We start from the raw sequence: 27886 nt of genomic DNA on the forward strand, positions 1-27886 counted from the left end.
ACACACACACACACACACACACACACACATATATATATGCACGCACACCTGTGTGTTTCACAAGCGGGCAGCTGCGTCCAAATTTCAAACATATCTCACAAACCCTCATAATTGCTACGTTCATTTGACATTTCTGTATTTTACTGACCAACACACACAATCAAAAAGGTTTTATCGCTAAAACTGGCAACACAGCAGTGTGTTGTTAGACCTACACAAATACCAGCTGTGACTATTTATTCATTGGCTATGAAAAGACTCATACTTTCCTTTACAGCTAAATGTTATGGATTAAGTGTTCTGGGCCTGTAACTAGTATTATTTAAAGGATCATGAGATGACAGTTATGACTGTAAGTGCAAAATATAGAAGCAAAGTAGGGTGACTCAGTTTAGTTTGGTTTAAGAGTGAACATTTTGAAAGCTTTGGCCCTGATGCAAATATACTGAAGCATCCAATGTATGCAGTGCCTTGCTGAGAAGTGTGGCTTGCGGAGAGAGTGGGGGCACGTCCTTTAACTCGGCAGGGGCCCTCTCAAAGATGCCAGGTTATATACTGTGCTAAGTTCAACACATGAGGGTCAAGGGGCCAAGTTTCCCTTTTTGTCAGGGGGCCCACAATTCATATAGAGCACCTGGGCTGCTTTAAATACTCTATACTGTATTCTGTTCCACAGAGCACAGGGAAGCATTTTTAAAGTGTTATGTGTTGGTTGATAAATATTGACAAGGTAATGCCCCAAAACTGTTTATCTATGTGCACAACTCCCATCAACTCACTAATGTAACAGTTGTGAATGGAAACATCCTTTTACATTTTCCTTTCAGAACTCTGTACTTTGGGTTATGCCCTCCTCCTACGCACCTGCATCTTCAGGTGTGCTGAGACCCTTCACTTGTTTTTGGAACATTTTCCTTTCAGAAATTTGTCTAAAAGTATTTGTTCAACATGGATGCAATTGTGGCTACTGACAAAATCTTGAGAAAGACACCGCAGAGTAAATGAGTCAGTGTGTGTTCATGTAATTGGGTGACTCATTCCTTAAGTGGCTTATGCTGTTTGTGAGGTCTAAAAAGCTCTGTGAAATTGGGACTGTGTCCGAAACCCCTCTCTCTTTATGTAAAGTGCTCTATGTTATTATACAGGCTTCGTCCACGTGGAAATTTTGACATAGGAAAGACACAGGTGTAAATGATCTCACAGTGGAACACCTGTTGAGAGGTGAGAGTCTAATTTGCTTGCACAGCACAAAAGTGAAAAACAAACCTCAACTCTCTTTCTGTCAGTTCAATTCCCACTGACTTATAAGACAGTGGTATCAATATCTTGTCTCATCAAGAAAATGAACACATAAATATATCCCTTTAGCTATCTAAAGTAGATTCCTAAAAAACATGTGCTTGATTGACAGCCTGGTTAAGTAGGGACCTAACAGCCTGTTTCTCTGCTGGATGGTTTGGCTAAATGAGTATCTATTTGTGTGACCAGCTGCCTGTCAGACTCATGGACTTGTGACTCACAATCTGAGCTTGAAGCCGATGGAGTGCTGCCTGCATGCACTTGATGTTTGGATGCTACTGCTGTTTGATTGGCACGCTGGCTGACTGACAGGCTGGCTAACTGAGCATAAGAGCCGATGGGAGTCCTGTGCCAATGGCCGCCTATGCAACAGGGTCCTGTGAATTTTGACAGCGTTGCGATGCTTTCCTCCACTCTCAAGGAGACCTGGCCCAAACCCAGTGAGCATATATAAACTATGTTCATATATACCGGTAGCTGCTTTATACATTTAGGAAGAAGGGTTGTGTCTTCTACATCTCGGACTATTCCACCATGAGACCAATAGCTCTTATCTGAATACAGTTTCAGAGGATGTCAAAGCTTAACTATTGGTGATATGTTTTGTCATTAAAATGATCAGTTTCAAAATATTGAGGGACTTTTCAGCTGGAGTCTGACCACATCTGTGCCCATCCAGAGGAAGCAGAGGAAATGCATCCTGGGAAGCTGAGAGATTGAGATAAACAAAATACAAAGTGGGTCTTTGTTTATCCAGTCACTGGCACAGTGACCCGCTCTGAGCACTAAAATACACTTTACTCACAGAACTGGGATAAAACTTGGTTTGGTCTAACAGAAAAAGAAGAATGATATAAAAGACACTAGGTACAGACACATTTTTACAGTTTTAATACCTTGAAGTATCGTATTGATACATACTGTATAATATGAGGTTAAAACTGCTATTGCTAAGTTCCTTTAATTCTAGAATGCAAAATGTTATGACTCTTGCCTCCAAAGTCAGCACTCCTGAACTGAGTTCGTGTTTTTAGGCTTCAAATCCTCTATTGGACTGACAGGATGTGAATGGTTCATGTGTGTGGTTGAGCTGGTAAACTGTAAGGACATCTGCTGTTTGGATTGAGCTGACAACTTTTTTGCCCGTTACTTTACGCATGAAAAGCCAACCGGCAGATAAGATCTCCTCCCTGGACCTGAAACAGGCAGATTTCTCTTCTCCTCTGTTCCCCTCAGTTCCTGGAAACACCCACAACTTTCTAGAAAGAAATATCACTGAGTTTCATGCTTGAGACACTGTAGAGATGTAAATGCCCAAATTCCTCAGGCTATGTGGAAGCTGTAGGTCTTATATTAAAAAAAGTAAGATCCCTCAATCATGTGCCTGCAAAAACTGAAAATAATGTCTGTAATCCAGGCTGTTGTGGAATTTAAGAGATATTAACCCTGAGCAGGAGGATATAGTTTATTGATTTTATGACACAGACAGTGAGAAATAGCAAAACAATCAAATAAAAAATATTTGAATTTTATCTCTGTGTATTTCAATTATGATTCAGCCATGCACATTCCTGGCCAGCCAGGGTCCATTTATATAATCCTATAAACAAAAGCTGGGAAATGCAGCATAAAATATAACAATATGTTACTTACACAATATTTACAAACACATGGATATCATGAAATCATGGTGGAGTTTGCCTATTATAAAATCAAACTCTTGAGTGATTAAATATGTGTTTTGCATGCAGAAGCTGTTTCACCACCTTCTATTTGCTCGTTTTGTGAGTAGCTGGTAATGTGTTAGAAATATAAATGAAAAAGGGCAACCGTAGCAAGCATTTCAAGTACATAGTGTTCAGCATTATTTACATTATTATGTATGGAAATATACAATCTGTATTTTACTGCCTGCTTTGTTGCTATATATATTACCACTGTGATGAAAATGAATGATATGAGGAGGCCCAAACCAAACTTTATAGGAATCCATACTGCACATAGAGGGTTAAGTCTGGAATACCAACAGGACAAACGCCATATTATATGGACTCTACATTCAATTCATGCCAGCTGGCTTTTGAATGTAAATGAAAGTGAATGCTAATCACTGTTGATTAAAGCAGTGATTCAGTGCTATTTATTTATTTATTTCTAAGTTAAATTAATTCTGCATTATTTTAATATGCAATGTTGCAAAAGTAGTTTTAAAAAGTGGTCCAAATATTCCACAACAAACATTAGTGTAATAATTTGGTGTGTGAATAAATACATGGTCAATCAGGGATATGGGACAGTTTAAAACCTCAGTAGTTTGTATATTCAATGGGAAATGGATCATTATCCATATTGAAGATAGAAAAAAATCATGTTACAGCCATAAAATTATCAAGTAGCCTAAACAGCATGAGAAATTAAACAATTCCGCAAATGGAAGGAAAAGTCTCTCTATAGAAAAAAAGGACAAATGGTTTAATAACTACATTAAATCGGTTGGGATTCATTTATTCATAATTCTGAATTAAAATACGAAACATTTATTCCTAATTTTATGTATGGTCTGGTTTGGGCTTCAACATGAAATAATGGGAAGCAGCTGGAGTGGTGCTAAATCTGGTGGTGTGCAGTAGATTCAAGTTTAAGTGTTAGAAAACATGATGTCATGATATGTCAGCAAGGTAGTCCAATGTGATTATTATGGTCTGCTACAGACAGACGTAAGGCCAAAGACATCCAAGATCATCATTCACCAAACATCCTTTGCTTTGCTATTCTTGGAATCATGACCAGACTTCAAAGTGAAGCCTTAATAAAACTCACATTACACTCTTAGTGTCAGAGGCTGAGGAGGAGAATTATTTACTGTAGGAATGAAAGTAATTACAGATTGTAAGATCATAATGAGTGGGTTTGCTGGATGTGAAGTGGCCATGTTTGACGGTACTCTGCCCTCTGGGAGTGGTTTTTCAGATGACGGCAAACACACGGAAGGCTTTCCCTCCTGTTGGGCTCACTAGGCTGGAAGAGGGAGAGTGAGCACAGACATGAGGTACGTGTATGGGTGACTCTTCACAGCACTGATACATACTAAGATGAAACACTAATCATTAAATTTGATTTCAGAAACATATCATATTTGGAAGCTATGAAATCAGACAAATTTAACACATCAATATAATAACTGTCCATATGTTTTTAGTCATACCTCTCTGAGGTGATGCCATTCTGGTAACTGCCACTGTACTGCCTCCTTTTGTCAACTGGCATGACATCAAGGTAACCTCCAGACTCATTCTGGATCACTCCAGCGTGAACGGCAGCTCTGCAGATACTGGATTTCTGGATGAAACAGGCCAATACGTGTTAACATGATGCCATGTGGATGTTCATTCCAGTTGTGGTGACATAGTCCAGAGGACAGGATGCCTTTTTGAGAATGGGTTGTCTCAAGTGTTTAAGTATAATGGTATCATTCCTGGTTGAATCCCAAAACTTCATCTTGCTCCTTATCAGGCAGGTTTTATCTGCTGCTAAGTGTGGTTTCTTCATGCGTATTGGTGATTATCAGGATCTCCTGCTATTGTTGCATTTATAAGAATATATCCTCTGAGCAGTGCTACATCCTCAGCGCACAGCGAAGGTTATGGTGAGCCACTGATGGAAAGTGAGAAGATGGACCAGGACCAGCTGGTTATCATGTGCAAAAGGGGGTAGTGCCAGGGCCAGAGCAAGATCCAACAATAATGGTGAAAGTAAACAATCGACCATTGGAAGTGATGGTAGATAGTGGAGCGGCTTTCACCCGTAGCTATTCGGCCTGAAGATACATCCCCCCCTATGTCTGGTCCACAAGAATCAATCATTACCTCAATTTTTGGCCTACTAAACAACTAATCTAACATCTTTATACTCGTAAATGTATGTGCGTGCCTTGACTGCCTTCCTCTCTTGTAACATTTGTATTTATTCTGTAAGAATATAAACTGTCGCTCTTCACAAATGAAGTTCCTAATGTTCTTCAAATTCAAATTGAACTGAACTGAATTAAGTTGGGGATAATATACCACACATGTTAACTTCAGTAGAATAAAACATGATAGAGACCAAACTAAACAAAACATTAGTGCTGCTTGAATTTTGATGCTGGACCTGCAACATTTCCTCTACACTGGTTAACGGCTGTTGATGCTAATGTTAGCTACGAAACAGTGGCAAAACTGGCTCCTTTAAGCAATAATGAAGAAGACCATTCACAGGGTTTTCATATGAAAAGACACAGGTGCAGTTGATATTAGTCACAGTAACAGTCCATGCTGCTTCACATGCTGGCTCACTCGTTAGTAAAAGAGGCATAATGTTATTAGCTACACCTGTGCTTCTCTTGCAATCATGAGCCAAAAGGAGAAAGAAGAAACAAAGAAACATGCGTGTAAAGTCACTGATAACATTAATTAAAGTGATAATTTGGCATTATTTAGGGTTTTTTCTCCCAGGTTGGAGAGGCAGCCAGGTGCACCAGCACAGAAACTGAGCAATGTAGCCTACTATTGTGTACTAGAACTGCAGAAAGAAAGACATCTGAAAAAAGCTAACCTGTTCGATGGATGCACTGACTACAGATTTCATTCAGGTTAAAGTCTGAGGCTGATTCAACCTGCCACACTGTGGGAACGACTATAAGCACTTACATTGAATTAGGCCAGCATCAGGTGCCTGTACCTTACTTTATTACTGGTAATAACAATAAAAGTACTCACATCTGAGTAATACTTTGTCCCAATGACTCTGGCTTGACTGTCACGCAAACAGTTCCTGGGACAGTACAACCTGGGGGCAAACAGAGGTCACATCAGTGATTTTCAGTGTAAAATTTGGATCTAACATGCTTCTACTGTTGGATCTGTGGGATATTCATCAAATCAGATTTTCATCAAAGCTCTTTGGAATAAAGATTTCATAAGTGCTTCCCCTCCTGCTTTGCAAACATGTATTAAAGGCAGAGCTATCAGGAAGCCAGAATACTCTTACTGGTTAATTAAAAGTGTTTAGGCGTATGGACTGTAAATGAAACAGAATTATAAAATGACATCTATGATGTTAAAAGGATCGCAGGGTAACTGACAGTATCTTTAGTATCTGCTTATAAAAGTTACTGTTGAAACCTTAACTTAAAGCAGAGCGTTACCTGGGACAGTGTCGTACAGGTTTCTTGAAGGGGCAGAAAAGTGCGACAGTGGTGTCACATCTTACTGCTTTGACTGGGTGGAAAAAGCACAACAAAAATGACCCTGCAGGCTTTCCATCAACATCACATCTGTGTCTTTATAGTAGAGGTGATCGTGTGTGTCTCACCAGGCACTGTCTCGATTTTGAAGGAATTTGCACTTCTGTTTTTCCTGTGAAATGAAGGAAAACTGCATGAAGCTCTGTGCATTAACAGGTGAACACACCCTTCAGGGCAGTTACTGTACATGCAGACTAATAGACATGTAGATTAATTTAACACTTTTTATCAATAGAAAACTAAATACACAGGCTGATTCATACCCTATTGACTGAATACCATTCTTGTATGATTTGCTGAATTGCTGTTTTCTGCCCAGTCTGGTCACATCCAGCCATCCTCCATCGTTGTCAATAACACCAGAGTGTAATGCAGCTCCACACACACTGGATTGCTGCAGTAAAGACAAAGGCAGGAATGTTGATGCACTCATGGTATAACATAAAATATCACTTAAAGGGATAGTTCAACATTTGGCAAATTGGCCCATAATCCCTATGGTAGGAGTAGGTTTGTTACCTTTAATTGTTGGTGCAAGGTATTTTTTAGAACGGCAGAGCAAAGCCGCGAGCTGCTCAGAGCTACGCTACGGAGGCTAATGGAATTTCTTGGTTTCCCTCATCAAACTCTCTTGTGGACAAGTTGTGACCTGCACATTCACCACGCTATGAGATAATAATGTAACGTTATGAGACAGGGTTGTTTTCGAGGTAAATTCAGAGACTGCTTGCTGAAAAACTGCCCCCGACAGGAACACGCACCAGCGGTTTTGCATTAATTTTTTCCTTGAAAACAACTCTGCCTCATAACGTTACATTATTATCTCATAGTGTGGTGAATGTGCAGGTCACAACTTGTCCACCAGAGCGTTTTGGAGTTGTTGGATTGTGAATTTGATCAGTTTGATGAGGGAAACCAAGAAATTCCATTAGCCTCTGTAGCGTAGCTCTGAGCAGCTCACGGCTCTGGTCCGCCGTTCTAAAAATAGCTACCTACTACTAACCTAAAACTATAGGGATTATGGCAATGGGCCAATTTGCCAAAATGTTGAACTATTGCTTTAATACATAATGTTTAATGAAAGTGCATGCATTCTGTTTCCATAACAGCATGTGCAGTAACTCATTTTCTTGGCTCTAAGTATTATCAGATTGTATACCATGTAATATAATGTACAAATAACTGTTGTCAGTGATCATTTACCATGTCGTAATGTCCAGTCCCAACTACTTTTCCAGGCCTGTCATGGCAGCCAGGTGGACACTCATATCTGCAGACAGAAACATTGTGAGACCGGGGTTTTGTACACATACTATAAAAAACTTCTTGACCACTTGACTAGTCATGTCAAGTGTATAATCATTTTCATACATTATTAAATGTTCATGAGTTGCAGAATCAGACACCTAGTCAGAATTTACCTGTTACAGGTCGTTCCCTTGCACTTATCCCTCAGTTTAGTATCACACTCCACCTGTTGGCCTGAAATAACAAACAGGAGCTTTTTTATAACAATTCACCAAAATGGGAGTGAATGTTTTTTTTTATTTTTATTTTTTTTATATATATATATATTTTTGGCTTTTATTGCCTTTATTTGACAGCACATAGTGAGATAGACAGGAAAGGGGTAGGCAGAGAGAGGGGGAATGACATGCAGGAAAGGTCTGCCCGATGCGGGACTCAAACCGGGGACGCCTGCGTTGAGGACCGCAGCCTCTACATGGGGCGGCCGCTCCAACCACTGCGCCACGCACCGCCCCCAAAATGGGAGTGAATGTTAAATGTTGTTCGTAATGTACACAGTCTTAATCATCTCATTCATAGAAGCAGGATCATGGGAGCGCTCCTTACTCATCTGCTCCGTGCTGACCACTTGGTTTCTTTTTACGTTGTCGTTAGGTGAGGGTTCTGGTGACTGGGCCCTGGGCTCCGGCTCTCGGTCCCTCACCGGCTCAGGTTCAGGCTCAATGTAGTTGCTCTCCTCGATCTCAGGAGGTGGACGCCTTTCCACACCCCCATCTGAAACATGGACACCCAGTTATTGCACATGTCAGATTTTTTAAGGGGAAAAAAAAGCAAAACAAGGTCAACCACTGTCTTTAATTGTGTTGTATGTACTGTATGTATTGTTTGTGTATTGTCTGACCCAAACTCACCTTTATAGCAGAGGTTGTCCCTGCAGCCTCCTGCATAGCTGGCTGGACAGGCAGAGCAGGGTGTTCCATATTTATATGGAGCATGACCCCACCAGTTCCCCCTGTTAATAATAATCACATTTTTAGTTTATTTTCATAAACTAAAACTAAAATCCCTTATTCCCTAAGGGATTCCCTTAATCCCTTATTTTATGTATTAGGGATGATGCAATTTATTATGATTGCAATACAAAGCTTATTTGTTGCACAGAGTTTAAAGCCATTGCAGATTTGCAACTCTTGACCCTGGTTGGGGTTTCTCACAGCTTCTTGTAAGCATTAAATACAAATTTCAAAAACAATTATTCACTCGACCACACTTAAGCAAAGCGAGTTAGAACTTACGGTGGTGAGTAGTTGCAGACCAGATAGACTGCTTTGGCCCAGATCATTCCCCACACGTTCATGTTGTAACACACGTTGATGGCACAGCCAATACGATTACTGGTGGCCCACACCAACTGAAATGGAAACACACAAGTAAAGTATCTAGTAGTCTGACAGTTGGTTGGACAGATTGGAGGATGAATTTTCACTGGTCATCATATGTTAGTGTTTTATTGTTAGTTAGTATTAGTGAATCTGTGATCAGCATGATTTCAAATACACATTTTTCTAACATTTGAAAAAAGAAAGGAAGGCATACAACATGGCTAAGCATTGATGCTTTTTAAAGGTGTACAGAAATGGCCGTTTGTCCTGTTTGACGCGCCGAGTTGTCACGAGCTGCAACACGAGTTTACCCGAGTGAGGAAAACGAATTTGATTGGTCGTTATCGAGCGGGCGGGATATTCAAAGCTTGGGGCGAGCCCGAGCATGGTGTGTGTGTGCGTGTCTCAGACATTTGAATGACAGATGACGATCCAATATCAGTGGCTGGTGAGTCGTGTACAGGCTGACGTATAATCTGTGCGCCTGCATTATCCAATGCGGAAAAAAAAATACACATTTTCATCCTGGATTTACTCAAAAATAGAATTTTGCACAAAGTTTGGCCTACATCGTCTGATAGATGAGTTATTACACTAATTTTATGACCCAGAGTGGGCTTAAATTCTATTTTCTTTTCTGTACACCTTTAAATTTACAGGCAAATATAAATTACAATTTCAAACAGTGAGCAGTGTCTCGAGAAATCTACAGTTTTTTCTTTTTTTTTTCTTCTTTTTAAAAAAAAATACAAATTAATGTTTTTCTATTTTGTCTCAGCTCAGTCTTAACATTCTCCAAACTGCAAGTGCAATGTCAGAAGTTTCAAGGAACAATAAAACTTCATTGCATGCTTGCAAAAGGTAGTATAGACCTTTTCAGAGAGTATAAACAAATACAGGTGTTACCAAGGATACAAATTAAGGCTCCGTTCCATTCAGGCTAGGGTGCTGCATGCTGGCTCATTAGAAAAAGCTCTGCTACACTAAATGGAATGGAGCCTTAATTTGTATCCTTGGTAACACCTGTATTTGTTTATACTCTCTGAAAAGGTATATAGGCTTAGGCCCCGTCCACACGAACCCGGGTATTTTTGAAACTGTGTGTTTCTCTACACGGTTTGGCCTTTCGTCCACACGTAACCGCAGTTGTGGGCTCCTGAAACCGGAGTTTTTTGTAACCGGAGTCCAGGGTGAACTTTTTTGAAAACTCCGGTTTCAGCTTCATGTGTGGACAGGAAAACCGGACATTTTTCATAAATCCCCGCCCTCCCTAGTTACTGTTGCTAGCACGTCAAGTTCTCGACGCTGACCATGCACTGACCACTCAGACGCTAAATATCAATAGGCTAATCACTAAACATGCGGACACTAATAAAAAATCGCGTGGTCACCATATGTAAACATAATGCTGATATGGCGAAAATAGGCTTTTATCAAATTGTAAATTGCGGTCACTTCCCCACTGTTTTGCTTCCTCCCGTCCTGTACATTTGTTTTCAATGAAGCTTTTCAGAATCAATCAGTGGATCGATGGATTATTGTTACGATGTGTGTATTTGTGTATTTTCGTATCTGTCATAAACAAGAGATTATGGGCGGGGTGTGTTAGTAGCGCGGACTCGTCTCGCGGTGCCGGTCAGTTTGAGCTGTTTGAGCCTCCACTGTCTCTGTACAAGTTACAGCTGCTTTCCTGTTAGGAGTGATATCGCCACCTACTGCTTTGGAATGCACATGACATTGTTTGAGACGGATTTGCGGTTTCATGTGGACGGAGTTATTTTTTATCACACCGGTGGTGTGGACGCAAATTTTTTTTTAACCGGGGTCCATAAAAGTTCGGTTTCAAAAATACCCGTGTTCGTGTGGACAAGGCCTAAATCACACAAAATAGTTCATTTATATTTCACTTTACTTTATTTTCTCACGACCATGCAAAACCTACTTTTTGTTGCACGTATTGTCAGTTGATTGGCCAGTGCCACCAACATTAACGGTTGTTTTGTTATCCTTTGAACCTACATCATGTTTATGACTGCTAAATAATTACATCCTTATAATAATTACATTTAAAGGTACATTGTGTAGGAATTACTCCCATCTAGCGTTGCGGTTGTATATCGCAAGCAACTCAATCGTATTTTTCATGCTGCATTCACCTGAAATTGGGCAGACGGATGACGGACGACACCCGCTGCTCGTAACGGCATAAACAAGCCTCTATGTAAACAAGTGGTCCGTCAACATGAGGCAAAACAATACATGTGACAATATGTTGTCATGGTGATGTCGTATTGTTTACCTGACCCACGTTTTACCGGCTTTCTCTCGACTTCTGTGACTAAAATGACATCTGGTTTGTTATCGACGGCCGTCTGCCCAACTGCACGTGAATGCAGCATCAGTGTAACGCTCCATTCCTCCTCACTGCGTTACCGCGGTGACTTTTCACAGACGCCACCTCGACCTGAGCCGACAGCTCCGGTGTCTCCGCTGAGTTCCCGTGGTTTCCTACCGTCACGCTGCCACTGAACGTAAAAACATGGCGACACGACATGGCAGCCAGCACTGAGCTTACCCGCTCCATGTAGATATGAATGATATGAACGGCAAAATAATCGATTTTCGTGAATAGATAACAGGAGAAGTTACACAATGTCCCTTTAAATGACATAAAAAAACAAGTTTGTGAAAGTGATTTCTGGTCTATTACTGTGATCTAGCTGAATGCATCATTTTGCATGTGGCACTGAAACATATAAAGCTGATTATAAGCTGTGAAGAGTTTCACTGGGAATCAACTGATCAGTTTTTTCAGAGAGATAAAAGTTGGTTTTGTGCATATTTCTGGAGAACTGTACTTTACTCTTTGGCAAAACAATGTGGTCTGACTGTTGTGAATGCCAAAACTAGATTTGACTTTAATGTTTTAAAAAATACATTTTTACCCCTTAAGACATGTAAATACAAAAGCCCTATTACCTGAGTGTAGTGAGTGCACACGGGTCCTGAACATCTGAAGGGGCAGTGTGGGTTACACTCCTGGGAGTAGGGGTAGCTGTAGTATCTCACCTCATCATACCAGGCCTGGACGTGGTAGGTTGGGGGACGGTCCCTAAAATGAGATGAAATGTATTAATGTATTAAACCGATGTCATAGAGGAGTAAATTGTTCTATCCAACAAAACAGTGGGATGAAGCATTCATTCATCCTGTACACTCCCACACAGTTTTAAGAAGTGTGTGTGGGTGGGTTTGCCTTTAAGATAGGGACATTTTTGTGGCAGTGCAATGACCAGTCAAGCAGCAGCTTTTGGTAATTTCCTGACCTTGAAATTACCTTTGTGCATCTGTGTGATATCTCAGTGCCTTGCGCGTTGTGCACAGGTGTAAATCTGTGGGAGGTTCACTCAAATGAGGCAGCACAAAGTATGTTGTTTTAACAGAAAAAGAGTGTAGAGTTTGAGCTGGCATCTGATCCTGGCATGATTCCAATCTGTTGCCACTTTGGCGATTTTATCAACAAGTGGAAAGTAAGAACATGGAGCAAATGCTCAGCGATGACGGGATAATGTAAATTAACCATTCTAACTAATCACTCCCCAGCCAGTAGAGAAATTTGATGTGAAATAAAGGGTTTATTGTGTTTAAAGTAGGAAAGTCAGGAAGTCTGCCTGCAGGGAGACTCCAATTTGCTGCTTCAACAGCTGCTTGCTAGAAGTTCCTCCTTCAGTTCCTCACATCCCTGCAGCCACCTGAAGGCAGCAGGACAGATACTGTATGTCTATCTACAGCTTGTGGTGATGCAGCTCGGTATCATGGCAGGTTGGGAAACAGTTTCAATATGTCAATTAATGGAGAATCATAATGAATCATGATTGCTGTGATCCGACCAGGGCCAAGTAATGTGGGCCAATAATTTTATCTCCCTGCTCATTCTTTGGCCTGGATAGAGGACTGATCTACTCAGTATCAGTCTTGTTATTAGCTGTGTCTGCTATATTGGATGCTGAGCAGGTCATGTTCAGAACAGTTGCTTGGGAGAACTTCCAAAGTGAGCAGAGCTTGGTCAACCAAAACAATGAGCTAGGCTAAAGCACTGATTACAACCTGAAATGTTCACAAACTGTTGTATACATTTTAATAAAGAACAACAGAATACCGTTGATGATGCTTAGAAAAATTAAAATATATGTATTTCGCGTATATATGTTTTAGTTTAAAGGAATAGTTCAACATTTTGGCAAATTGGCCCATTGCCATAATCCCTATAGTTTTAGGAGGAGGTTTGTTACCTTTAATTGTTGGTGCAAGCTATTTTTAGAACGGTGGAACAGAGCCGCGAGCTGCTCAGAGCTACGCTACGGAGGCTTTCTTGGTTTCCCTCATAAAACTCATCAAATATACAATCCAACAACTCCAAAATGCTCTCGTGGACAAGTTGTGACCTGCGCATTCACCATGCTATGAAGGAACGTAGATGGAGTTGTTTTCAAGCCAAATGCAGAGACTGCTTGCTGAAAAACTGCCCCCAACGGGAGCAATTTACCTCGAAAACAACTCTGTCTGGTAACGTTCCGTTATTATCTCATAGTGTGGTGAATGTGCACGTCACAACCTTTTTGAGTTGTTGGATTGTGTATTTGATGAGTTTGATGAGGGAAATAATGAAATCCCATGAGCCTCCGTAGTGTAGCTCTGAGCAGCTCGCGGCTCTGCTCCGCCGTTCTAAAAAGAGCTTGCACCGACAATTAAAGGTAACGAACCTACTCCTAAAACTATAGGGATTATGGCAATGGGCCAATTTGCCAAAATGTTGAACTATCCCTTTATCCGACACACTCCACTCCTCTTATGTAATTTTTCTACATACACACCTGCCCCAGTGTGCTCCAAGGTTTTGGCCTATCTGTGTCAGCATGTGGCTTGGCCCGTGTTCCCACCGGCAGGTATGTGCCCAGTGCTCCGCACTCCTCTCCAACTCATAATCCCAGACCTGGGGAGAGCACACACACACACAGAGGGGGGTGGGGAGAGGGTAGGAGAGACAGAGAGAACACACAACAGGGTTCAGGATGGTCTGAAGGTTTGTTTTTCTCTAGAGCTCAGGTTAGAGTCTGTGAGTCCTGGGCAGCTTTGCCTGCGACAGATGTTTACAGATGTGAAACTCCACTCTCCTGATTTAAGTGGCCACTTACCATAGTTGTGGCTTTACTTACTACTCATTACGTTTTTTTTCTTCAAATATCTCATCACTGTCTTTGAAGAAACTGAGTTCCATTGAAACTAATCTGAAACACGCTTGAGACAAAGTGAACCTGAAAGATGAACCTGCTCTTTACCTTAAAGTACTGTGGTCGGGCGCATGCCTCTTGCAGTTTTAACACAGTGTAGTCAAAACTAGGCCTCTCCTATTAAACACACACACTCGCTCACTCTCTCACACACGGACACGTACATGAGAGCGAAGGGAAACACAGAGGTATCACCACCACCACAGCAACTTGCAGCTTTGTGCTACTATTCTATGTGGTTGTTTGATAGCTTGTTTCCAGTAAGTTTTGGTCTCATAAAACAAGGAAAAAGAAAAAAAACAAACTATCAAAACAGAGAGTCTCTTTCGGGGCTGAACAAAACCCTGACCAAACTGAACTCATTTCAAGTTAAAATACCTGAAAACTATTCACACACTTCTTTGATTTAGACAAAGCAGAAAAGTAGGTTTACGTCTGAGGAATTCAAATGTTACAGCAAAGTTAATTTACTGTTGTGGGGGTAGAAGAATAGGTGCAGTGTGCTCTGCTGTTGGCGTACTGTTAAGTTGCATTACGGCTATCACACGTAAAAAAAAACAAATCACATAATGCTCAAGTGTGGCGTAGTAACTGCTCCGATTGACCACCATAATGTGTTCCATATGCTCGTGCTAAGGCCAACACACTGTGTTAGTGTTACACTGTTGCCCATTCACTGTGGTGCTGCTTACTTGCTCTTTAAGCCCAGTTGGTAGTAGGTGATATGTGAAATCTTTAGTTCGGCCACAATCCAGCTGTGACTGAGATACCGACCCTGCCATGTGATACTGCTGTTTGTCCATGGTCATTGCACTTTACAGTAGCTGTTAGGGGAGAATTTTCCACATTTGATTATTATGCCTTTGTTTGTCATTTGAAAGATAGAGTTGAACCAATAATGATAGCATCAGGCGATGGAAAAAGGAAACTGTCCTCAGCAGATAAATGTGGACACCAGTCGATGAAAAACTCAAAGGCACCAAATCCTGCTGTGTTTGTATGTTGTGTTGGTTTCAGTTAAAGTGAATAGGAAATTGGGTGAACAATTGCAGGACATAAGAGTGATGTGACCACTACTGGGTGTTCGGACCAAGCGCTTCACTGCGTTAAAAATAATACATGGGGCTTGTGGGTAACTGATCAAAACGTGTCTTATCAGATATCATTGCAAGTATAATGCACAGAACACGCTGTGTTTGTCCATACACACTGTGAAACTACAAAGTCTCTGTTACTGCAGGCTGTATCGTTCTACATAGAGTTTGTCTTGGATAATGGCCATCAGCAGGCTAGTCAAATATAGGATTTCTTTTCATTATAACATAAATTCAATCTTATTTTAAACAGAAACCATCACTATATCCACACACAGCTGCTAGAATCAAAGGGATTAAAACTTTTTAATGTCTGTGATATATCCAGACTCAACCTTAACAATTATAGCTGCTGCGCAGCGTTGGGTCGGGTCCGGGCTACTTTTGGGCAAATTTAGGCAATTCTGAGCAACAAACAGGAGAATAGGAAGACAAGATAGTTGTCCTTATAATGTCCGATATGCACCAGTTGAGGATTGAACCCACAACCTCGGGAACCAAAGACCAGTGTCTATCGCACTGAGCTAATTGACAAATGGCAGTTCAACAGTGGCTTCACAAATTGAGTAAGCCATTCACTGTCGTGTAGGCAGAAAAAGAAAAATCAGTTTTTGAGGTAAAATAATGATATGTATTTGTCAAACATCTACTATGAGTCTAAGATGTTAGGAGCCTTCGCACATGGTCCAGTCCAAGCTATTTGGATTTTTAAACTTAGAGGCTTGCTGTGATGCCACCATTAGGACAATTGTCTTGTGTTTCGTGTTGAGGACAACTGACATTTTGATCTGTCATCGTTATTATCACCCTTGCTGGGTCTCAAACTCACAACCTCTGACACCAAGAACCGGCTCCTAACTCACTGAGCTAATTGGCTGGTAGTGAGACCTGCTGTGTAGCTTCATTTATCCACTCAGGTGAGCCAATGCCCGGGCAGCTGTTGTGATGAAATGGTCAAAATTTCAGAAATTCAGTCATCTAAACAAAAATCTGATAATACATAAATTGCATCTTGACAGCATGGAAATGTTGGTGATTTGTTTTTAATGATAAGTGTTTTGCTTCATAAGAGAAAATATGATGTTTATAAATTCCAGTCTCACACTGACTGCAGTTGTTCCCATGAGAAAATAATTCAAAATGTTCTAGAAAATTCAGTTTTTGAGATAAAATTGTGATATTTGCCAAACTTCATCAACCATGACTCCAGAATATTGTCTTTTTTTTCAGGAAGATTGAAAATGTATTTATCAAGAATTTGATGGTATATGTTTACAGTAGTGTTTACAGTCAAACGTTTTCATGCACTGTAGGCTCAATTTTTGCTTAATCAAAAATCCGAGAAACAAGTTTTGTGGAGGACGGTCTGGAGATGCTCTGTAGCAAGTTTGGTGTCAATTGAGCAAAAATTGTGGGAGGAGATACATTTTAAAAGTTTTACAGTTATTGAAAAAAACAGAGTGATGGACTTCATAATTTGTAATGACTTTAAGTGGACAAAAGTTTCAGCAGTATTGAGGCTACATTGTGGTGAAGTTTCAACACTGTAGCATCTACCGTTGGTTTGGTAGGAATTTTTAAAGTTTTTAAATTTAAACGCTTATTGTGCCCCCCCTAGGAGGGGGGGGCACATGTCCTTGGAGTTGAGTGAATCTGGCATGGGACTGAACCTTTGTGCAAAGTTTGGTGAGTTTTCGCCCATGGGAAGTATGACTTCCTTGGAAGAAGAAAGAAAGAAAGAAAGAAAGAAAGAAAGAAAGAAAGAAAGAAAGAAAGAAAGAAAGAAAGAAAGAAAGAAAGAAAGAAAGAAAGAAAGAAAGAAAGAAAGAAAGAAGAAGAATTCCTAGGAATACAATAGTGTCCTGTCAGCTGCGCTGCCCGGACCCTAAAGAAGAAGAAGAAGAAGAAGAAGAAGAATTCCTAGGAATACAATAGTGTCCTGGCAGCTGCGCTGCCCGGACCCTAAAGAAGAAGAAGAAGAAGAATTCCTAGGAATACAATAGTGTCCTGGCAGCTGCGCTGCCCGGACCCTAATGAAACTAGAATAAAAGGTAATGCAGGTGTAAGACGTGTCTGCTCTAATCCATTAACATTTGCTATGTTGTGTTGGGTCGTAAAATATCTCCGCCATTCTAAAAATAGTTTGCACCGACAATTAAAGGTAACAAACCTACTCCTAAAACTATAGGGATTATGGCAATGGGTCATAATTGCTATATGGTCCCTTTAACTACTGTATGAAGTCAGTCTTATTCACAATTATGTAACCAGGTAGCTCTGTCAGCCTCACCCTAACCAAACTGGAATCATCCTTGATTCCCTATTGAAATTTAAGTGGTTTCATTCCTTTAAAAAATTAAATTTTCAATTTAAATGTTGCCATTTGATGCACTGTACCAGATTATAGCTTTAAGCTTATTTGCATATGTAGTCCCATTGGCAGGTCACATTAAAAATACAACACAATAACAGGACAGATAAAACAGTATACAGGGATAATTAGAACACAATTACCACAGCATACTCAAAATACTCTATATGAGACTAGTTATGCTTTTCTGACATAGGAGGCACCATCTCTGATAATTTCTCTGTTTTTTCAAAACTTGAAAATTCGCCAAGCATCAGGTGAGTGGAGATGAGAAACTATGCAGGAACGTCTCGCTCATGCTCCCACTTTTCATTTGTTCAGGACCAACACTGCAAACAACCTACAGCGGACACTAATGACCTCTGCCAGCTCATTATTCTCCCCGTGTTCTTGTTATTCTTCACCCTCAATTATCCAGCTGAGGGGAAGATGGACTGCCCACCGGCCTTTGGAGAGAGAGGTCACAGTAACAACTACCAATCTCCCTTTGCATTCCAAAGAGCATTAAGTTCCCAAAATACAGACCTGTTTCCAGCCATCTGCCGGTCCGGGACCACCTCTGCCACAGAGCTAAGTACAAGATGTACATTCGTGCAGCAGTAGACTTGTGGTCATTTCTGTGCAGACCTTGCTCAAGGTAGTTCTTTGCCATTGTTTTTGTAATTCAAAGTATGTAAAATGGTTCACATAAATGCTTGTAATTCATATGCAATATAGCATAGAAAGTGGTTGTGATTACAGGAACCTTAAAGGCCTAAACAGGGCTCTATTTCTCATGAAGGTCTGCTGGGCAAGAAATAACGTGCTCTAGATTAACGGACGCAACAGTGCTCTACAGGCATTTGCTGAATGGCTTTTGTGTGAAATCAAGGAGTCAGAGCAGCAGCGAGGTGCAGCCCCTTTGGCCTCCAGATCCTGCAATCTGAAAACCAAATACTTGGCCCTCATCAGTCCCCTGCCTCACCACATCATTATCATCAGTAATAGTATCCCTTGCTAAAGAAACACTGGATTAGTGTGCATAACATACATTTACACTGCTGTGCCCTGCACTTCAAACGACAGGGCTTTGACATGTTTGAAATAGATTCACCACTATGACACCCAAAATGAGATGCGTGGAGGATCAAATAAAGGATAACATGGACTTTGGCCAGGAATTGAGTGAGCTGCAATGGATGGAGAGAGAGGAGGAGAGAGGACAGAGCGAAAGCCGAGGGCGAAGAAAAGCCTGAGGGAGGCTGGAGATGAGGAAGAGAGAAGGAGAAAAGAAAAAGAGTCAGCAGGAGGAGAAGCGGGGTGATGTAGTAAAGGAGGCACTGGGCAGGAAGGGAGGGAGGGCAGGATGGTTGAGGAAGAGGGCAGGACAACACTGTGGGGGTGAAAGCTGGATCTGGGCCAGGGTCAGCGAGGCCAGGCAAGCGGGAGTCAGTAGCAAACCAGACGATAGCGTTGGCTTGAAGATCTCATTCCTTCTGTCTTTTCTTCTCTGCTCTGCTACCACACTGTCTTCAGCTGGCTGAGCTCAAATGTGGTTTTCTATCAGAAGGTTCTGTGTCAAATCTAATGGACTTGGCGGGGGTCACTTGATATGAACCCTCTGTTGGATCCATTCTACTGATACAGACAGTCATCTTGATTCCATTACCAATAACACAGAGGAAACAAACTGAATATATATGAACCAGATGAACAATACATCTCCACTTCCTCACACTATAGAAAAAAGAAGCCAAAATACCAGATATGTGACAGCTGCCATTTAGCACTGGTCATGAGATTTGAGCCACAGTAGTGATCAGGAGCAGTGGTTTCTATGACATACTCATGTGCCAGTTTGACCCAACTGCAAGTCATCTGCCAATCACTCCAATTTTATAGCATCATTTAACAAATTAAATCCAAACCTATCAGATAAATGAACATAAGAAGAAAGGTCAGTGTGCAACAAACTACTGAACAGGAAAGAAACCATCTTTGTTGTCCAAATCACTAGGTAGGTCATGCAGAAAACATGGAGAGACAGTATTACTCTTATAATGCAATTACAGGTAAGCCCAGTAATTTCGGAGTATTTTGGAATATTTTTGTTCTAACATAACCTGTGGAGGCTTTTTGGTAATGTTTGTGCATAAAACTGCAGGAAAGTAACAAAGATCAGGAAAACTGCTTAGGCCTTACAACATTGGAAATAGAGAGGAAATCCTAACATGGCTCACAAACTGATATAAATAAATTGATCAATAATGTGTCTTTGGCCTTGGGGCTACGTAAGACACTCGGCTGAACATTCTGTAAGAGCAGAAAACAAGCTCTCTTACTTTTCTGCCTGTAGTTTTTGGAAATGCTTGAAAAAAACACTCTCAAAAGTGTATGTGCAGCTTTTCTGGTAGAGCACCTTTTAGATTCCTATGTTTAACAAGTTTGTCTCCATACAGTTAAGGTTACTATGAGGACTTCCGGAAAGCGGAAGCAGTGTTTTCACACTACATTTCCCAGGAGCCTCAGCGCGCACAGTGAAAGTCTTGGACCAGCGCAAGATGAACGAACGCGAAAGCAATTGCCAAGAATGTTTTCATTAATCAAGAGCGAAAGTCGGAGGTTCGAAGACGATCAGATACTGTCGTAGTTCCGACCATAAATGATGACCCGGCGGCGTTATTCCCATGACCCGCCAGGCAGCGTCCAGGAAACCAAAACTAGGAAATGCTGGGCGAGCCGATCACTAAATGGTAATGACAAAATATCTATAAAGACAGAACGATATATTAATTGAAAATGGACCCATTAACAAATGTTGGTAATGTAGATTCATCCACATTATGAGACTCTTTTATAACCAAAAGAAAACTTCTCAGGGTCTCTTTAAAGTGTGATTGGCTGAGGTTTGACAAATGGTCAGTGAACCAATTTTTGCATAAATTTAAAGGGACAACGAGGAGTTTCTATTTGGTTATAAAAAAGTCTCACGTTAATGTGGATGAATCTCCGCTACCCACACTTGTTAATGGGCCCATTTTCGATAAATATATCGTTCTATCTATCGTTATTTTGTTATTATTAGTGGTGGCGGAAATGCTGGTTGAGCCGACCAGCGTTTCCTTAATGAGAATAACGCAGCTGAATCGCCGTTTATGGTCGGAACTACGACGGTAACTGAACCTCTTTGAACCTCTGACTTGAATTATTGATGAATGAAAACATGAGTCCGTCTTGCGCCGGTCAAAGGATTTTACGGTGCGCGCGGAGGCTCATAAATGTAGTGTGAAAACGCTTCACTTTTCCAAAACTCCTCGTTGTCCCTTTAACAATGTAGGAACAAAATTCTGTCTTTTTATCCATGACACTGACTCCAGATCCAGCTCCAGCCAACTAGTTCCCTTTACAAATGGGAGAAACATGGGAGACATGGGAGAAACATAGATAGGGTTGCTCTGAATGCAACATACCCAGCACATACCATATACTCCATGTTGGAGGCAGGTGGGTGGACCTGCCCACGAAGCTTGTTGTGCAGGTCCAGAATGAGGTGCATGTCCCCCTCACTGATGGCCCTCTTCCCTCTGGGCCTCGCCTTCCACCACTCGTCATCCTTGTCCCTGTACTTGTCCAGGATGGAGTGAAGACGTGTGGAGTTGGTGAGGACCATGGCCAGGATGGTCTGAGTCAAGCACAGGAACAGGCTTGCTGCTCTAACCCAGCTCAGGAAAGTAAGAGGACTCTTCATGATGAGGCAAATACAGATGCAGAGGGACAAACACTTTTTGTTTTCTGTAAAACACAGAGAATGCATTTGGGTTAGTGTTGCTTTAATTTAAAATCTTCCGTTGTTCCTTCAGACTTTTGGCTTATTGCAAGTGAGAAAAGCCTGCATGTATCTGTGTTGACTCTGCTCATTAAAAAAGGATAGAGTCAGAAAATCCCATCTTAATATTAACATATTCACAAGAGTGCATATTAATCTTCTTTCTTCTTAGCTAGCTTAGGGCATCTCTGAAGAAGTCTCTGTTTAATAATGATGTAATTATAGGGGACTTCACTTCAAACAGTTGACTCTAGCAGCTTTCAGCAGCCGGGGTGCATCTGCAGGTCACTGCATCTCTGCACACAGTGGACTAGTGTAAACTCGGTTTTCACACGTTATGTTGCTGAGCGTGAGATACAGTGCGCATGCGTGACTTACTGTACTGTATGTGCTAACATCATGCACTGCAGGGAGGCTTTCAGTCAAATTAATCTGTAAAGAAAGGATTTCTATAGAAATAAAATACTACTCTGGCATTTTTTTTTACACTTAAAGGGTAAAAAAGTAATTTCAAATGCAATATTGTAAAATATTCTTGTGATACAATGATACAAAACTTAGAAAAAGCTCCTATAAACTTGTGAGTATTACATCCACACACACACACACACACACACCAACACACACACACACACACCTGAAGCACAGTGAAAAAGTTTACCTTTAGATTCCACCAAACTGATCCAAAAATATATCTCCCAGGTGAAATATTCCAGATAGCCTACCAAAGCTTCTTTTAGATGATTGGCGCGGCCGATAATTATCCAGTCAATCCAATTAATTCCATCTATCACACACAGTGGGTGCAGGCTCAGGCTGTCGGCTCTCTTTCACACTGTACATCCGCGCTGGGGTAGAGAGAGTTCACAAAATGTCTATAGGTACCTGTTGAATTCCTCAGGTCCCACAGTGCGCTGCTGGCTGCGTGGGACTGCTGCTCATTTTGCGCTTATATGCCAAATTTACGCTTAGCAACGCGCAACGCATGGGACCACGCCTCCACACATCCTCCCGCTCCCCCACCCCCCTCCAACTCTCTGCACCCTCCACCCCTCAGCAACACAGGCCGGCAAGGATCCGTTGGCGCTGCAGGGTTGATCTATTCGAGGCGGCACCTGATCGCACTAAGAGGTGACGTGAAGGTAAACTTTTAAGCTGTTTTAAGAGCAGCCCACTCGTAGTACCAATATTGCAGTTTTTGCTGTTTTCCAGCTTGTTTGTTTGACAGGAAGACTGAGTGTAGGCAGCTTAAAATAGGCCACAGGCTCAAGTCTTCACAGAATAATAACTGTGCAAGGAGCAGTCAGAACATGTGCATAAGAATGGATTACATGAGATTTAGTTGATCTAAATCATTTCATTTCAGAATCTGTATTTAAACTCGGAGATATATTGAGGAGTATAACCTCATTTACAATATAGCCAAGATGAAACATAAAACATATAAGGCCAGAAGACAAGACATTTGAAACATACAAAAGCATAACAGAATACCGGAAGTTAAAGGTGACAAGGATAAATTGAAACATAAGTGTAGTTAAAAGCAGGAGCAGTTAGAGGTACAATAAGATGTAGTTATGGTTTAAAACGGTCCTATTGATAAAAGTGAGGTAAGTTTCAAATGATTTTGCAGAGTGTTCCAGGTTGTAGGTGCACAGTAAGAGAAACTGGCCTTTCCAAGTTTGGTGCTAACAGAGGGAATCATCATATCTCCAGGCCTATATACTAGTCAGTGCTGTGATGAACAATTCCACATTTCGTGTTTCAAAGACTATAGTAGCTAGAGAACAGCCATCATGGCAAAAGTATGTCACATTTAAACACATGAGTGAGCGTGAGTGCTTGTCTCACTGGGCCTGAGTGAGATCATGTCAGGTTTTTCATTCCTGTGTGTGAGGATGGCAGCAGCAGCAGCAGCAGCAGCAACAGCCATCAGGGTGGCCAGTATTCCCCTGCGACAAGACCACAAAGCACTGATTCATCTGCTTTTGCATACACTAGAACAGTTGTGAGAGGTTGTGGGTTGGATGTGTGTGTGTGTATGTGCGTGCATCTCTACATGTTTACCCCCCCCCCTCTCTCTCTCTCCCTCTGCTTCCTCTCTCTGACTGTCCATCAGAACAAATTCAAAACTTTCTTTTAAATTGTCCTTGAGGTAAAAAGACACAATGAAGGGGAATTATATGAATAAAACACTAAAAGCTTAGAAACAGGAATGAAACTGGGGGCCTCAAAAGCCTAAAAGCCAAGCAGGCTGCGGTAGAGATGAAGGAGTTCAGCAATAACAAATAGGACTGTAAATGACACATGACATAGCCTGCAACTGGCACACTCACACCCACATTCTGTGATATCTAAGCAGGATGTCTAAACTGCTCTGACAGAAACTGATTAGTTTGCATTTTTTCCTTATCGTTGCGTAAATTAATGGAGATCTGTTGACGTGTCCAGACAAATCAGAGAATACATAACTAGAGTAAGATACAGCATCATCACACAGAACTGAACAAATGTACTAAGATATAGTGAGAAATATGATATTCAGGGCAAATTGCATTGCAACAGTGGCAGTTGGGGTTGGTTCCTCTCTAAATATAACACTGTGCGCCCCTCACTTCATCGTAGTCTGTACAACTTTATTTTAATATTCTAATTTCATTGTCATTTACCACAATCAAACACTTGATTGGTGATTATATGGTAAAAATATGACTCATGGTCATTTTTCCTTCACTGGTAATGGCAAATATTTGTTCTCTTCTGCATGTATGTGCTGCCCCCTCTTGGAGCTTGTCTTCAGCCATGAGCAGCTGTTGTAATGTTGTAACTGTAATGCAACAGTGATGTGTGAGTTACGCCACATGAGACATCAGTGGTGTCCATCACTGTTCAGTCTTAGAGGACTTAAAGAAAAGAAACATACATGAGTACATGTGAACAAATAGTACACATACAGATGGGAAAACAGTGCAGAGGTGTCTGGCTTCTGAACTGCCATGTAAATACGACCTGTGAACCAAATAAGAATAAGACGTATTTTATTAATCCCTAAAGGGAAATTCATTAAAATGAAATGAAGACAGGAGCCACCAAAAGATTTTGAGTGAACCATGGTTAGTCAGTGGCGCTGCAGAACAACCAAGCTCACAATTCCACTATGTGACGAACACATCTGTAAATATGACCATTCTGACATGAGTGCTTTCTTTGAAAATGAAATGACACCTAGGTAACACGGCTGATGCTGGGACATGTGTTTGAAAAATCTGAGACATTCAACACTTCACTGATCAGATTTATTATTGACTTGTCTGTCACCACGGCTACTGCAGCTCTGAAGCTGAGCAGTGTTGGCAGAATATCTATACACAGGATTGTTGTGTTCACTCTGATGGTGTGGAACAATGTTAACTGCATTACTCTTTATAGTTACAGTTGATAACCATGGGACTGTTTTCTTAACAAGGATGGGTTTTTATAATGGGTTGAAATATATTTACTACAAAGACATGTTTTTTTGTTTGTTTGTTTTTTCCTTCATTGCAGCTGGAGGTGAGTGACCACTACAGTGTCACTGGTAGAAATGCTGATTAAACGTATTTACTTTTTATACTTATACTTAAAATGTCTACTTATACTGTCAGATCTCCACATACAGTTTCTAAACGAAAACAGCAGAATTTTGCTGCCATTTTGAAAGTTGTTAAAATCGCATTATCCATTTCACATGTGAAACTTGTTTAAAGTGCTGATGTTTAGTTTAGTTTAGTTTAGTTTATTCGCACCAATACAGAATAACAAAAATAGGACACATTAAAATACATTGACAAAAAAATAATAGGTGCAAGCCGAGACAAGAGACCCAAAGGGCCTAAGGCCTCAGCTCAGGAAAAAAAACAACAATTACCAAAACAAAACAAACAATATGTGATGTGTGTTATGCCATAGAGAAATTGTCATTGAATAAAGCATGTGGCCTTGACCAAATAGCAGCAGAACATCTAAAATACGCTAGCAGCAGAGTATCAGTGTAAATTGCTCTATGTTTCACTGGACTGCTAATGCATGGTGTACTACCAGATTCCATGATGGCTGTAGTCTTAGTACCTGTCATCAAAGACAAAACTGGAAAGATATCTAGCATAGAAAACTATAGACCGATTGCGCTAGCCAGTGTACTTATGTAATCACCACAGATAACCAGTTTGGTTTTAAAAGTAAACACAGCACAGATTTGTGCATTTATGCATTGAAAGAGATGGTTAGTATGCATAGAACAAAAAATAGTACAATGTTTTTATGTTTTCTGGATGCATCCAAAGCCTTTGACAAAGTCAATCATGGAAAGCTGTTTGTCAAATTGCAGGAGCGGAGGAGGAGGTTCCACCGTACATGATTAGAATATTGCACTACTGGTATGCACATCAAAATATGCATGTTAGATGGGGTACAAGTTTATCTGCACCCTTCCTTGTAGCTAATGGTGTGAGACAAGGAGGAATCTTATCACCTGTCCCCTTCAATCTGTATTTGGATGATCTGTCTAGACAGTTGAACCAGTGCAGGACTGGATGTATAGTGGGAGACAGACTCATTAATTACTGATGACTTGGTCATTATATCTCCCTCTAGTGTTGGGCTACAGCAACTGCTGAGAATCTGTTCTTGTTATAGTACAGTATGCAGTTTGATATTGTGTTTAATTCAAGAAAAAGTGTGATTATGATTGTAAAAACAAAGGAGGATAGGAACACACAATTCCCCTCCTTTTTCTTAGCTGGTCAAGCATTTGGTGTTGTGAAAAAAGTTAAATATCTGAGCCACATAATCAGAGAAGACCTGTGATGATGATGACGTTCAACGTCAGTGTTGTAAACTCTATGCACAGGCCAATATGCTTAAAAGGAAATTTAATAAGTGTACAGAGGATGTAAAGATAGCCTTGTTCAGATCATATTGTACTACACTGTACACGGCACACTTGTGGTGCAAGTACAGTGCTGCAAAAATGAGAAAACTATTCATAGCTTACAATGATGCATTTCGAATATTACTTAGGCGCCCAAGATGGACAAGCGCGAGTCATATGTTTGTATTTTGTAATGTATCCACCTTTCATGCTCTTTTAAGAAATACATGTACAGGTTCAGGTGTCGACTTAACCAGTCAAGCAATAGCATCATAGTTACACTAGCTACGCACAGTGATACGAAATACTTGTCAGGTCTTTGGAGACACTGGAACAGGTGTCTGTATGTGTTTTAAATTTATGATGGTGTTTTTTAATCTTTGTATTGTCTCCTTATAATGGACCTGAGTCCGTAATAAAAGATTATCTATCTATCTATCTATCTATCTATCTATCTATCTATCTATCTATCTATCTATCTATCTATCTATCTATCTATCTATCTATCTATCTATCTATCTATCTATTTTATTTATTTATTTATTTAAAAAAGACAATACACATTAATGAACATTCGTACGTGTGCACAAATGTAAATGCGTCAGAGTTAGCAACTTGCTAATTTGCATCCGTAGTCCCTTGGCAGGTAACACACAAACAGACAGAAATGCACAAGAATTATACAGTGGTTCACAATCATATACACATTCATACCTATATGTGGCGGGGGGGCGGTAAACGAAACGAAGGAAACGATATACCGCTGGTCTGCGAGTGGCAGATCTAGAGAATTACACCAACAACGCCACCTTAGGACTTGCACCTAAAGAATTTACTCTTTTTCAAACTTTACTTTCTCAAAGGGTTTCCCAAAAACAACCCATGCACAGGTAGGTACACAAATGAATACAGGCACGGTCATAGAAAAAGTTTAACAAGTTTTATTTAGTCACAAATGGAAGCATTAATTTATTTAAGTTACTTATCTTCTGTAAAAAAAACAATTATAGTTATTTTTATTTCCAAAGAGCACAATATTAATCTGTACCACGGATGAGTCGGGATGAGAGAATAACTGCTGAGGTCACTGCATAAATAAACAAAAAGAAAAGAAACCAAACTAAATGTCTTATATACACAAAACACGACAAACTCAAATCAACACAAAAGAAACAAAACCCATAATGCTACATGCATAACTTC

The 27886-nt window shown here is 40.6% G+C and overlaps 1 protein-coding gene across 1 annotated transcript; it reads right to left on the reverse strand.

The window, feature by feature from the left end:
- Positions 1–2749: 2749 nt before the first annotated feature.
- Positions 2750–21734, reverse strand: LOC146970645 (cysteine-rich secretory protein LCCL domain-containing 1-like). The gene is made up of 14 exons (XM_085804743.1): positions 21430–21734; positions 14088–14206; positions 12193–12325; positions 9127–9242; positions 8743–8843; positions 8438–8605; positions 8005–8065; positions 7787–7853; positions 6847–6977; positions 6652–6695; positions 6485–6557; positions 6057–6126; positions 4505–4638; positions 2750–4317 (listed from the first exon to the last, which is right to left on the reverse strand). The coding sequence occupies exons 1-14, from the start codon at positions 21694–21696 to the stop codon at positions 4266–4268; spliced, it is 1536 nt and encodes a 511-aa protein (XP_085660869.1). The 5' UTR covers positions 21697–21734; the 3' UTR covers positions 2750–4265.
- Positions 21735–27886: the final 6152 nt, after the last annotated feature.

The sequence above is a fragment of the Trachurus japonicus genome, chromosome 17 (genome assembly GCF_045865225.1).
Source record: "Trachurus japonicus isolate A0001 chromosome 17, Traja_1.0".
In the NCBI taxonomy this organism is placed as follows: domain Eukaryota; kingdom Metazoa; phylum Chordata; class Actinopteri; order Carangiformes; family Carangidae; genus Trachurus; species Trachurus japonicus.